Here is a 14,297-nt window from a genome sequence, read left to right as displayed (position 1 = left end):
CCAGAAAAACCAGGTGATTCAGGAAGAGCTCTGGGATAGTTAGCTTAATTATACTCCAGCTTGGGCTCTTGAGAACTGTGCGGGGCGCTCACTTCCGGAGTGCTTTTGCACCATCTGTCCTGGCTCGCTTAGTTCTGTCCCAAACCAATGAAAGGAGTGCAGTGGGATGGCTTGTCAAGGGCTCTTCCAGCTCTAGGATTGTGTGTTCATAGAATCATTTTCCAGTCTCTAAAATGCAAGGTTAATAAAGGACATAAAAATATCAACACTACAGCTCAAGTAATATTGAAGTTATGCATTAGAGACTATAAAGATTTTACTTACAAGTTGTAACTCACTTCCAGGGTGAAACACGAACAATAAATTTACTATCCTCATATTTTTTTCCAGAAAGCTATTAAAGTAGCATGAAAATAATAAAAATTGGCAAATAAACTACCAAAAATTATGAGGCCTCTAAACTCTTATGGTAATATCATCAAAATATCATGGCAGCAGCATTTGGGTAGAAAAAGTGATTTTATTGCTGGAGAACACTTTAGGACAACCATAATGTGGCTTATACCCACTAGATACTACCAACAAAAGGAACAGGGCATTAAACATCTATCTCAAGTTAAAAATGTCTCACCCTTCATAGATGGCTCATGTTAATTATTGGAATGGCAGAAGTAAATAAATCAGTACTCCTAAATAAAGATTAAAACTACCCAATCTTTTTTTTTTTTCCTCTTTAAAGCATATTGTGCAGAAAAGAGTTAACGTAGCAGGCCTGGAAACTGTTATCCTTAAAATGTGTTGTTTGCAAGGTTAGCCCTTGGCTGGCATCTGGGAACTTAAATTTTGAGAATGTTTCCACCAACCTAACTGATAAGAGTGGCTCAGGTGCCTAAACTGTTTATGCAAACAATATGGCTTATGCCAAACACCTGCTTTCCTTCTAGGAGTTTGGAATTTTACTACATGCTACACAGGGGGTGCCTACATATCAACCTCCAATCGAGGTTGATATGTAGGCATAGGTCAGACTTCCTGACCTTTGAATGACCTATCCATTGACAACTGCGTAATAGTCCAGCCTCCAGGAGTAAAGATACATATGTATCTATAAATGGCTTGTGATTCAAAGTTAATCTGTCCCCGCTTCCCCCATCTCTCTCTTCCCATCTCTCTCCATCTCTCTCTCTCTCTCACATACACGTGTGTGTACACGTGTGTATTCAATTTCTAATCAAATATACAAAAAATATCCTTATTTTCAGAAGAGGAAAGGTATTAGTTTTTTTTTTTTTTTGCGGTACGCGGGCCTCTCACTGTTGTGGCCTCTCCCGTTGTGGAGCACAGGCTAAGGACGCGCAGGCTCAGCGGCCATGGCTCACGGGCCCAGCTGCTCCACGGTATGTGGGATCTTCCCGGACTGGGGCACGAACCCATGTCCCCTGCATCGGCAGGCGGACTCTCAACCACTGCGCCACCAGGGAAGCCCATTAGTTTCTTTTTTAAATCTAGGACCCTAAACTCAAATAGCCAAACATTTAGAAATCTAATAAGCGTTCAAAATATTGATAATATTTTTAGAAAAAAACATCACCAGAATCTTTTCCCTTTCTTAAAATTTAAAATAGAAATAATTAAAACAAAACAAAAAGCCCTTCCTAATTCTTGAAGAACCCTGGCATTTCAGCAATTTGTAGTGATAAACCAAACATTACTGAAAATCAACTGATACTATCAAACCATAGAAGAGCCTTAATTAGCACTTAAGAATCTGCTTGTAAATGCACTATATAAAACTAATTGTTAACATTCTTCAACGTTTTAGAAAAGAAATGCGTTTTCCTTCACAAAGTAAATTTTATACTCTGCATTTCTGACATTATAGAGTTTTTAATTTACAGTTACCATGAACCCTCTACCCTTAGAAAGTATGCATTCTGAAGACAGCTCCCGTTTGGGGTTAGATCCAGACTCAAAGGGAATAAAAAGGAAATTTTAAATTTGGATATGATAAATAAGAGAGTGTGGCTGAAGAAAAGTGTTTTTGAGGATGGAAACACAATTTTTCTTTTTAGTTACTAGAATGCAACAGCCAGCTGTATTTCTGTTAGAGAGTAAACTAAATGTCTGAGACTTCCTGAAATGAATATTAATCCTTCCTTTTCACTATTTCTAGATGCTGGGATTGCCAAAAATCATATGACATTTTATTTCTAATTTAATTAATTATAATCAGCTCTCGGGATGATCTGCCCAAATGTAAAGAAATAAGTGTGAAAAATTAAAGTAGCAGAAAATGCTCTCACTCCCACTCAGTCTTATTAAATTTGATTCTAGAATACCATTAGCCACATAGGCACAGCTGAATTCCTTGGTGCAGGGCTCTAACCCCATCCCTGGTTATTTTTGTCTTTAAAACTGAGAGTAACTGCTAAGGATGGTTAGCATAACTTGGACACTAAAGACCCTTTTATCTGAATATTTATTTGTCCTCTATCTTAGAATGCATTTAAATTTGATCTTATTTTTAAGAAAATAACATGTATCAAATTCATGATTATAATTCAAACAAGCTCATTTTTAGTTTCATGTTTCATGTATTGATTGGAAATTCCTCTGGTTGAGACTGATTCCTAATGTTAAATGAAATATTGAAGAAATTCAAATTAATATAATTATAATTTAATACATCAAACAGCTAATAAAATCAAAACTTCCTAGGTAAAAAAATAACTCATTTGAAGTAATTAACTTATTAATTACCAAATTTCTCATTAGTACATCATTAGCAGCATATAAACAGCATTTTACCATCCCTTCATCTTCTTTTAATGTTTGGACTCTCCTATTTTTCTCCTCTGTACATACACAATAACATCCATGATATCTAACACCTTTATCCAAGGGTGATAATTACTAACTTGTAGATCACCATGCACTCGTGCCTAATAAATACTTTCCGCATGCTGAAAAAAGTGTTTTTCATACATTTCAGTAGGGTGAGATAATGACTGAGCTTTTAACATGTATCCTGGCCTAGCTCGGTATTTCCATCCTTGCTCTAAGAACACTCAGAGGACAATGGGACACTGTAGTGCTGTCCCAGGGGAGTAGGGGTGAGGGAGAAAGGCACGTGGCTTTGCGGAAGATAGTCAAGATCAATGGTGAAGTGGAGAAGCTGCAGGGAGAGGGGAAGGGAGAGCTGCCTGGACAGAGGAGGAGCTGAGGGAAACAGTCCCGGGAACAGCAGAAGCTGAGCGGCCCTCAGGAGGCGGCAGACCCTCAGAGGGCGATGGTTCACAGTGTCCCCACACAGGGAGGCTGGTCCCTGGGCCTGCGGAACCGGGCCACAGCAAGACCTCCAGGTGGAGTCTGTCAAACAAGCAGAGGCTTGGGTACCGGGCCTGTGAGTCAAGACCAATGTGGACTGAAGCCAAGAAAAGGCCTCCGTGGCCACCCTGGGATGCACATAAGAGCCTCTGTGTGACCTGGGAGGTGGGAAATCCCTAACACTGACTTAAGCTGAGTCCCACCGCTCTCAAAAGTGATGGCTGGGGCTTCCCTGGTGGCGCAGTGGTTGAGAGTCCGCCTGCCGATGCAGGGGACGCAGGTTCGTGCCCCGGTCCGGGAAGATCCCACATGCCATGGAGCGGCTGGGCCCGTGAGCCATGGCCGCTGAGCCTGCATGTCTGGAGCCTGTGCTCCACAACAGGAGAGGCCACAACAGTGAGAGGCCTGCGTACTGCAAAAAAAAAAAAAAAAAAAAAAAAAAAAAACCCAAAAAAACCCTCACGATTATTCAAAGTTTAAAAACAATAATATAGTAAAAATTCCAGGCACTAAGGTGGCAGGCTTTATAGACGACCATAAAGAATTATTAATTTTTAAACTCTTGACTATCAATAAAACTCTTAATGGGAAAGACAGAAAAAAAATCTTTTGGTTAACAGTATAAATCAAAATGTAGGTATTTACAGTGAGAGTGAAGGCAAAGACTCAGGAGGAAATCACAAACCTTTAAAGGTCTTTAAGAATCAGAACGTGTTTTGTTAATTTAGCTACTGATACAAAGCCAGCTGCAGGAGAAAAATAATTTAACAAAAAGGAAAATGATGAAGTGCTCTCTGTGGCTCTGGCTAGAGAAGTAAAACATTGTTTGGCAAGTGCTCCTCCTCATACACATCCTTAGGCTGATCCCCGGTATGTCACCAGCGTGGCTGACATAGTATCTGTGTTCCTTCTTGTCAGGCCCAGAAACAGCAGAGATAACAACTGGGACAATGAAAAGGAAACACATCCCTTGAGATTAATTGGACAGGAAGGGCTTTATTAATGAACTCCAGGAAGGACTGAGGATAGAAAAGCAGAGTATCCAACGGACTGAATGAGGTAGAACAGAAAGAAGTTCACATTGGGCAAAAGGCAGGAAAAGGAGCTTAAAGAAAAATGAAAATAGTGCACACAAATTCAGAGAAACACATGTGCCTTACCCCACATCAGAGCAAGAGCAAAAAAGTATACACTCATGTTTTCTCAAGGCTAAATGAATTATACTTATCACCATGAAGAAAACTACAGTACATAACCAATAAAAACTGAAAGAGTTCTATGCTGAATATGTTATTCTGTGTGTTTATGCTAAGAAGCTTCTATACCTGGAGAAATACTGGCCCAAATCAACTGAAATACTAATAAAAGAAACACCCGGATTCGAAAATGAAAGGAACTCCCTAGTAAAATATAAGCAACATTTTCAATTGTTTTGGGTCCTTGTTTTAAGGAACAGGTTTTTTTTTTTTTTTTTTTTTTTAAACCTCTGGGATTAAAATATGTTATGAAGCTGCACTGTACTCTGAAAAAAAGAAGCTGAAGCATTTTCGAACATTGTTTCTTGCCAACTTACTTCAAAGAGATGCTGTAAAGGATTGGACTGGAGTTTTTCTTCATAGCCAAACAGCTGGAAGCCAGTTCCCAAAAGACCTAGCACAGTAATCCGTAAATGAAAAGATTATAGTCGAACAGTAGAGAACAGTCATGGCAGGGAACAGGTCTAGTTCTATAAAAAGATTAACCTCTCATAATTATGCATCCTGAAAATATTGCAAAACACACGCTATCACGTTCTGCTACCCCATAAACTGACGCAAGTCAAATTCAATATATTGAATCATAAATTCAATATGTTGAAGAGCTCACTGAAATTAATTCCACAGAAACCAAAAGACTGAGCTCATCCAAGGCAGAGCCTGGGACTAAGTTATCTTTATGCTAATGGTGCCCAACACCTCCCTACAAGACATTAATAAAACAAGCATTTATTGAGCAGCTACTCTGTGGAAGGACATCGTGATGCCAGGCACTAGACACTCAAAATTTGTGAAAAGAAACTGATGGGAAGTGTTTTCAAAACTTACTTTTAAAACGTAGGTGTGAAAATAAAACAAGGTAGGATTAGCTTAGTGTTACAATATTAGTTCTTAAATAACTGAAGATAAAACTTGAAACAGCCCTGATTACTTCTCCCATTCAAGGTGACCAAGTGACATAATGCTTTGATCTGGCCGATCTGCTTTGTCTTTTATTTGCCAATTTTTTTTTCTTTTAGTCTTTGATGATAAGTTCAGAGTTCAGGGAAGGTATTAATTTCAACCTTTTTTTAAAAAAATAATAATTGAGGTTTGTAAACTACAATGAAAATTCTTAGTATGGACTGTGAATATTTATACTCTTAAGATATTTTGCTAAAAGATGACCACAATTTTGGATTGAAAGGATAGATGCAGCCTGGGCCAAGAGTAATTACAGGTAGTGCAATTACTTTAAAAACTAATCTGTTTCTACAACTGTATCAGTTACCTAGCTTCGGATCTAAAGGAGCAATTGCCACTGGGCCTTGTTGATGTACATTTTTCTATGTAGGCTCAGCAGAAAGTGGGATGTTACTAAACACGGGGTAGACAATCTTTGGGGCTTAGACAGGAACTAGAAGGATGACTAAAACATATACCAGCACTATTCACTTTCAAGCAAAAGCAAATGTGATTATGATTCAGGGTCTTGGGAGTAGGGTATGGAAAGAGTGTTCTAAAAAACAGAAATAGGAAAAGTAAAGGCCAATTCCATTTAACATCCAACCTAACACATTTTCAGAAACTAATTCTGTACTTAGGAACTGTCTGCCGACTTTTAATAGGGGATAGCTGAACAGCCAAAATTAAAACTCTTCAACAATGATGGTTATAATGGAAATGTCGACAGATCACTAACCATAGTAGTCCTTTAGGAAAAAACCACTACAATAAAATCCTGCAGCTAAAATGTAATGAGTATCATAATCACGTATTTGCTAATGGCTGTGAAATGCCTGAATAGCCAAACTGATATAAAGTGGATGCCATCTATTAAATCTGACTGTTCAGCCTAGAGCCCAAACCTCTCAGTACCCACTGTGAACTACAGGTGGGTTTATAAAATGCACGGCATGTTTTCTGTTCCTCCACAGTGAATAGTAAGGGCACTGTTAGGTTCAAGTTGTACCCTTTTTAGGGTCTAAAAAGGATTCTGATTAACTGAAAGGATAATATTCCTAAGAGAAGGTCATGATAAATCTGTCTTCCGGGAACTGATTTCATTTCACTGGATATAGAACATAATAGTATCAGTGAACTTCGGAACTGGCAGTGCACACTGCACTTTACAGAAGCTTTAAAATGTTATGCAGCCTTTCTTTTGGAGTAGTATTGTGAAATACTTCCCAAGACAGATTCATTCAGCATTCTGAGTGCGTCTTAAGTGCCAAGCACTATGGATACAAAAATAAGTAAGACACAGCCCATGCTTTCATGGAGCATTTCACCTAGCAGAGGAGAGAAGCACACAAAAGAATTCAGTAAGAGAGAAGCCTATCTGAGTAGAGCTGGGTACTAGGAACTTGGTGATGTGAGAAAGTGGGCAAGGGTGTGTCTGGCTGTCAGAGAATGCTTTTCAGAGGTGACGCTAGGGCTGAATCTTAAAACGCACCCGGTAGCTGCCAGAGATTTTAATAAAAAGTTTGCATTTCACATGCTACCAGCCCTTCACTACCACAGCAACTTCATTTATCCCATCCTTCCACACCTTGATTACTGCAGTATATGAGCTACGAATGGTTCTGAGTAAACTCATGACATTAGAGATAATCTGTGGCACTGAACTGTTTGGGTCTCACTCTTCTCTTTCTCTCTTTTCTTTTTGACCCTCACCCTCACCGCCCCCCTCTGCCACTTGTACAATTTAAGGGGAAGCCAGAGTATCCCAGCTTGTTCTTCCTTTACACCACTGGCCCAGGGTACGATGTTTCATGTAGGATGGACCAGGAAGGCTGGACTCCACTAGTTTTAAAAATGGCAGGGCTGTGGTTGAGAAGGGTGTATACCTATGCTTACTTTTTCCCTAATACTTACTTCTACATTTAACTAACCAATGTAAGCTACTTTTCTTTAATAAAACCAAAAAAGTCTGTATTTATCAGGTCTCGTTCTGATTGTATGAAGTTTCCTTCCCCAAAACTTACTTGTATGGTGAGAATTACTCTAATAAGTAATATACAAGATTTATGCAAAAGAGCCATTAGGGGAAAAAACAGGTAGGAGGCACTACTTCATCCAATGGAATTCTGCCTGTATTCTGTCCAGGTGATTAAGTAATGAGATATTAAAAGAAATTAAACTTAACAATATGAAAAGTAAAGCCTCAGATTTACTTACCAAACTGCATGCCCCAATCCCCAAGATAATTTATTCTTGTTACTTGATGTCCTAAAGCTTCTTTGAGATTTGCTATAAAATTTCCTAGTAAATCAATAAAATACACAGTTTCTCATTATCCATTTTGGTATAAGAACCATGTGCTTCTCTAATATCAAAGCATAACACAGAAAATTCATTTGGCAAAATTTACTAACAATTTCTTTTTACTAAAACATTCATTATTGTGTTTTCATGTACATTATGGAAAGGGAGTAAGGAATTATTTTGGAGGAGGTAGTTATTCTAAAGAATCTCACAATTTTCAACAACATTAATGGGGGTTAGGAACACATGTGCAAGTAATTGCGATTCCAAGTCAATTCCAAGGCAGAAAATAACAGAATCTCAGTAGTTAAAAAAGAAATATATAATTTGGCTATGTCCTAAAGAACCTAGCCATACTGATTTTTCTTTTTCTAAGCAGCCCATTCCGCCTTCTTTCAATCATGAAGGCCATCCTCTCATGTTGCTCCCTAACTAACAGCACATAGCAGTCCAAGGACTCCACCTTCCTGTACTGCTGATGCTGGTTTGACATTTGACCTCTATTCCACTCTCCTTCTAGTGTGCCTTCACATACTGCAGAGGCTGGAAAGCTAAAAATAACACTCCCCAGAATCTCTGGCAGTTAGGGTTCCATAAGTCATTTAGGTTTGGGCAATTTGATACACTTTGTACGTGATCTAGAAGGTAGAAACGGGTGGGAAAGGGAGCTACCTTTATTTTTTCTGACAAGCACAGTAGCGGAGGCTTTGTTTTTTAGTGGCATCACTACTAGAGGTCCTAGTGTCCTGTCATCTGACCTCCAAGGGAAGTGAAAGATAGGGTATGGGTGGCCTCTTTTGCTAGTCTGAACTCTAGAAGGCATGGCAGGAGTAGTGGCAGTTTTCCTGACTGTGGCAGTGGCAGTGATTGCAGAAAAGGCAGAAGCTCCCTTGATGATCAAGTTCTATGGTACAGTTTTGTGAGTCATCTATGTCAGCTTAATCCAAAGCTTCTTCAGCACTCCCAACAACTTTGCCAACTATTCAATATCCCATAGTAAATTCCTTCCTGCTTTTACTAGAGTGGATCTAGTTTTCTGCAAATAACCCCTTGCCAATATGCATAGCTGACGAAGTACTGCAGCTACTTCTCCAGTTTACCTACTTCTAGATTTTCCCAAGGTATATGGTCTCAGCAACAGGACTCACCTTTTGCAGCTGGTACTCAGACTATATTCCTATTTTTCTTAGCACCTTAGTATCTTATAAGTCCAACTAAATGCCTGAACCTAGGCTTTTGGAATTAGACTGCTTAATTTCAAATCCTGGCTGCAATACTTACTAGCTGTGTGATTTCGGGAAAGTTACTTTTGGTATCTGAGTTTCCTCATCTATAATCAGCAGTACTTAATAAACCGGGCTATTGTGAAACTAGTTGAGATAATACATGAAAACACTTAACATGGTAAGTTTCAGTAATTATCTCTTCCTGGTTCAAATATTTCCCTTAACAACTGTCAAACAACTATCAAGTTCAACCCTATGCTTTTGACTTACTCATGTAAGACAACAGCTTTTCTTATATGTTGTATTTCTTATATTCTTTTTCATCAAGTCCTGTCATTTCCTCTCTTAAAATGCTGCTTGAGAACTTTGTAACAATGAGAGCTGACTAGTGCGGTAACAATCTATGCCACAAATACTGATTTCTCCAAGTCTTTAACGTATTCCAGTACAGAATAAATGACTTTCTTGTAAGCATGCAAAAGACAGATTTCTATCCTGGAAGACAGATTACATGAGATAAACTCCAAAATCCCTTCCAATTCTAATATTATACAATTCTAACTGCAGCTTTAAGATTGGGCTGCTACACAATGTCATACTTTAAGTAAATGGAAACCATAAGCCTATTATACACTGAAGCATTACAGCCAAGAATCTATAGTAATCTCTCTTTATTAGGATAGTCTTGTTTCAATTTTCAGTCTTGAAAACTCCAGCTGGTACTCACATGACTGAGACTGAGTTTCTTTTATAAAACAAATATGAACAAAAAAATTGGGAGGATGACTATCAATCCCATATAACTATTTTCATTTCGGCATCTTTCAGTTCTTCTTCATATGCATACATATTTTTAACAAGTTAAAATCAAAACATACATACCAGTTAAACCTGGTTTCTGAGTTAATCTTTTGGTTTTGAAACAAATTCTTTTTGCCATTTCTAAACCAATTTTTTCCATTTTTTGGGTCATATTTAATTAGCATTAAGCTCATATAAATTTCAACTTCTTTGTTTTTTGTCCTTTTGTTACTTAAGCCTTAAACCGTTAGACTGTATCACCAAATACAGACCCGAAAGGCATGCTCAGTATTTTCTGTGAAACGAATGACACTTACCTATGATGGTAGAACGCAAATGTCCAACATGAAATTTTTTGGCAACATTAGGTGAACTGCAAGATAATTGCAAAAGTTTATTTTTTCTGTTCTAAGAACAAGAGTTCTAAAATGAACTAGGTCATAGCTCCATAGTTTAATACAATTGTGGACTAAAGCCTTTGGTAATTTAGGGCAAAGATAGTTAAAGATTAGACATTTAGAACAAAGATAAATTAGAAACCAGAAAGAACCATCCTTAGTGAAATTGATCCTGTGACTCATGAGGTAGTCACATAACATACACAGAAGTGGCACACTTAGGAAGCAGATACATTTGAGGACTAATAAAAAGATGAGGAAATTCAGAGATATGTTGTGATACAAACAATGTACATTATTAGAAATTAAGTTTAGTGCACTACTTCTCAATTCTTTAACTTTTTAAAAATTATTGGGGACCCCAAAGAAATTTTGTTTATATGAGTAATATCTATCAATATTTATTGTATCAGAAATTAAAACAAAAATATAGAACTATTTATATATAAAGCTTCCCAGGATAACCAGAAATAGGATTTACCACTCCAAATTCTCAAGCAACACATTTATCACTCTTGGTGGTTGAGAAGTTGTAATCAATAATTTAACAATAGCAAATGCTTCTAGAGCACACTCACTATCTGACAGGCACAGTTTGACATACTTTACATGCATTAATTCACTTAATGCTCAGAAGAGCTGTGATGTAAGGTACTCTCATGTCTTATTTGTGATGAGGGACTTGAGATACAAAAAGGAAAAAAGATAATGAAGTGAATTTGGCAATATCTTGAGGACTCTTGAACCTGGGTGATGAGCCTATGGGACTTAACATACCTTTCCCCTATTTTGTGTATGTTTGAAAATTTTGTAAGTTTTTCAATATTAAAAAAAGATATATTAACTAGAACACAGCTGGATAAAATTGGTAAAGGGACTTCCCTGGTGGCACAGTGGTTAAGAAACCGCCTGCCAATTCAGGGGACATGGGTTAGATCCCTGGTCCAGGAAGACCCCACATGTCATGGAGCAACTAAGCCCGTGCGCCACAGCTACTGAGCCTGAGCTCTAGAGGCTGCACGCCACAACTACTGAAGCCGAGGTGCCTAGAGCCCGTGCTCTGCAACAAGAGAAGCCACCGCAGTGAGAAGCCCGCGCACCACAACCAAAAGTAGCTCCCACTCACCGCAACTAGAGAAAGCCCACGTGCAGTGAAGAAGACCCAACGGACCAGAAATAAAAATAAATAAATAAATTTATATTAAAAAAGAAAAATGGTAAAAACAGAGCTTAATCTTGGTCTGTCTCCAAAGCTTTGTTATCAATATTACCTTTTTAAGGGTATTACAATTTAAAAACTTGATCCTATAGATACCTGTGCACAATTGTGAAGTCATGAAACTATAAGGATACTCATTTAATCATTATTTAGAAAGAAAGCAAATGTTCTTCAATAGGGTTAAAACAACCCATAAACAAGAAAGATATATAAAACACTGGTTTTATGAAACTAAACGACAGTGAAGGACTGTGATCCCTATGAGAACGTCAGCCAACAGGGTGACCCTTAGGACTTCCCTACTAGCAAATTCAGGAGATGTAGCTAAAGCAGAACAATCTATACCATGAAATGTTTATATTAGAAAAGAAGAAAGGATTCAAATCAATGACCTAAGGCTCTCCTATAAGAAACTAGAAAGGGAGGCTCAAAACAAATCCAAAGTAAGCAGAATAAAAGAGAGTAATACAGATGAAGGTTAAAAAAAAAAAAAGGGAAACTGTTAGATATCCTAATCGTAGTGGTGGTGATGAGACCTGGACATCTTTGACAAAACTCATCAAATTACATGTTGAAATATGGTGAACTGTATTGTACTGTATGTAATTATACCTCAATAAAGCTAATTAAAAAAAAAAATCTCCAGACAACAGAATACTATGAAACAATAAAAATAAGCCAGCCCTGGATGTACTGATATTAAAGAAATGTAAGCTACGTTGTTTAAAGAAAAAAGCAAGGAGAAGAACAGCATATAATGTGTGTGATCTGTTTACAAATGCAAAGAATATCTCTAGGTGGGTAAGCAAGAAACTGGTATTGGTGAATGCCCGTATGGAGAGAACTGGGAAACTAGGTTAGGGAGTACACATCCTTCTCACTGAATACCCTTTTGTAATCTTAGAATTTTTAAAAACGAGGTATTTATATTATCTGTCTAATAATAATAAAAAAGCTTTCACATAGCTTTTGCATTGTTTTAAAAAACTGAGTATAGTTGATTTACATTATATAAGTTCCAGGCATACAACAGTGAATCACAACTTTTAAAGATTATACTCCATTTATAGTTATTATAAAATGTTGGCAATAGTCCCTGTGCTATACAATATATCCTTGTAGCTTATTTTAGACATAGTAGTTTGTATGTCTTACTCCCCTACCTCTACCTTGCCCCTCCCACTTCCCTCTCCCCACTGGTAACCACAAGTTTCTGCCCTGTATCTGTGAGTCTGTTTCTGTTTTGTTATATTCATTAGTCTATTTTTTAGGTTCCACATATAAATAACAACATACAGTATTTGTCTTTTTCTGACTGACTTATTTCACTTAGCAAAATGCCCTCCAAGTCCATCCATTTTGCTGTAAATGGCAAAATTTCATTCTTTTTTATGGCTGAGTAGTATTCCATTATGTGTGCGCACACGCGCGTCTTCTTTATCCAGTCATCTGTTAATAATACTTAGGCTGCTTCCATATCTTGCCTACTTCCGTATCTTGCCTAGTTCAATAATGCTGCTATGAACATTGGGGTGCATGTATCTTTTCGAATTAGTGTTTTCATTTTCTTCAGATGTACACCCAGGAGTGATATTGCTGGATCATATGGTAGCTCCATTTTTAGTTTTTTGAGGAACCTCCATACTGTTTTCCACAGTGGCTGCATCAATTTACATTCTCACCAACAGTGCACGAGGTTTCCCTTTTCTCACATTTTTGCCAACATTTGTTATTTGTGGTCTTTTTGATGATACCCATTCTGAGGTGTGAGGTGATATCTCATTGTGGTTTTGATTTGCATTTCTCTGATGATTAACCATGTTGAGCATCTTTTTTTTTTTTTTTTTAATAAATTTATTTATTTATTTATGGCTGCATTGGGTCTTTGTTGCTGTGCACGGGCTTTCTCTAGTTGTGGCGAGCGGGGGCTACTCTTCATTGCTGGGTGCGGGCTTCTCACTGCGGTGGCTTCTCTTGTTGCAGAGCATGGGCTCTAGGCGCGTGGGCTTCAGTAGTTGTGGCTCTCAGGCTCAGTAGTTGTGGCTCGCGGGCTCTAGAGCGCAGGCTCAGTAGTTTTGGCACACAGGCTTAGCTGCTCCGTGGCATGTGGGATCTTCCAGGACCAGGGCTCGAACCCATGTCCCCTGCATTGGCAGGCAGATTCTTAATTGCTGTGCCATCAGGGAAGTCCCCCATGCTGAGCATCTTTTCATGTGCCTGTTGGCCATAGCTTTTGTACTTTTTCTTTAGAATTAGAAGAACTGAGTCTATCTAGGGCTTCACAAAACCTCCCTTGATATCATCAATTTGCCATTCTCTGGCACCACATTCCTGCTCGGAAGGGAATACAATGGTATGGAAAATACAAATTCAATTCCTTTGGCAATCAAAGTAATTACTATGAATACAATTTGGACACTTTACTGGAAATTAAAAAAAAATCTTTCATGTAATTTCCTCAATCTTGTAAGAAAAAAGATAATATTACTCTTATTTTCCATACAAGAAAAGAGACTAGAGAAATAAACTGTCCCATCTAAGATGACTGAATCAGTTACTAAGTGAAAATTGGTACCCTGATCTCCTGGACTTCCATATTACCAGAGGTCCTCAATTTGTTTTGTGAGAACACTTCACACTGGGGAACAGCAGGGAGTGGGGAAGACTGTGTTGACGAAAGAAGAGGAAAGGCTACCACTGCTGACTGTGCTCCTGCAGATTTGATTTGAACAAAACAGGAGAGGCTGACTCTGCAGAGAGGAGAGAGGCAACAGTGGTTAGCTTCACTTCTTACTCCACCGAAGAGCCCGAGCCCAGGGGGACA

The 14,297-nt window shown here is 38.2% G+C and overlaps 1 protein-coding gene across 1 annotated transcript in view; it reads right to left on the bottom strand.

The window, feature by feature from the left end:
* The window catches only part of RARS2 (arginyl-tRNA synthetase 2, mitochondrial), an 80,801-nt gene that overhangs the window by 17,359 nt on the left and 49,145 nt on the right, over positions 1–14,297 (bottom strand). The window contains exons 6-8 of the mRNA XM_060115097.1: positions 10,174–10,229; positions 7,743–7,826; positions 4,901–4,977 (exon numbers count right to left, since the gene is read on the bottom strand). Coding sequence (XP_059971080.1) covers positions 4,901–4,977; positions 7,743–7,826; positions 10,174–10,229 — 217 coding nt within the window. The remainder of the gene's footprint in view (positions 1–4,900; positions 4,978–7,742; positions 7,827–10,173; positions 10,230–14,297) is intronic.

The sequence above is a fragment of the Mesoplodon densirostris genome, chromosome 12 (genome assembly GCF_025265405.1).
Source record: "Mesoplodon densirostris isolate mMesDen1 chromosome 12, mMesDen1 primary haplotype, whole genome shotgun sequence".
NCBI classification, from domain to species: Eukaryota; Metazoa; Chordata; class Mammalia; order Artiodactyla; family Ziphiidae; genus Mesoplodon; species Mesoplodon densirostris.
Note: the sequence above shows the minus strand (reverse complement) of the source record. Positions and strands in the feature narration are given on the sequence as shown.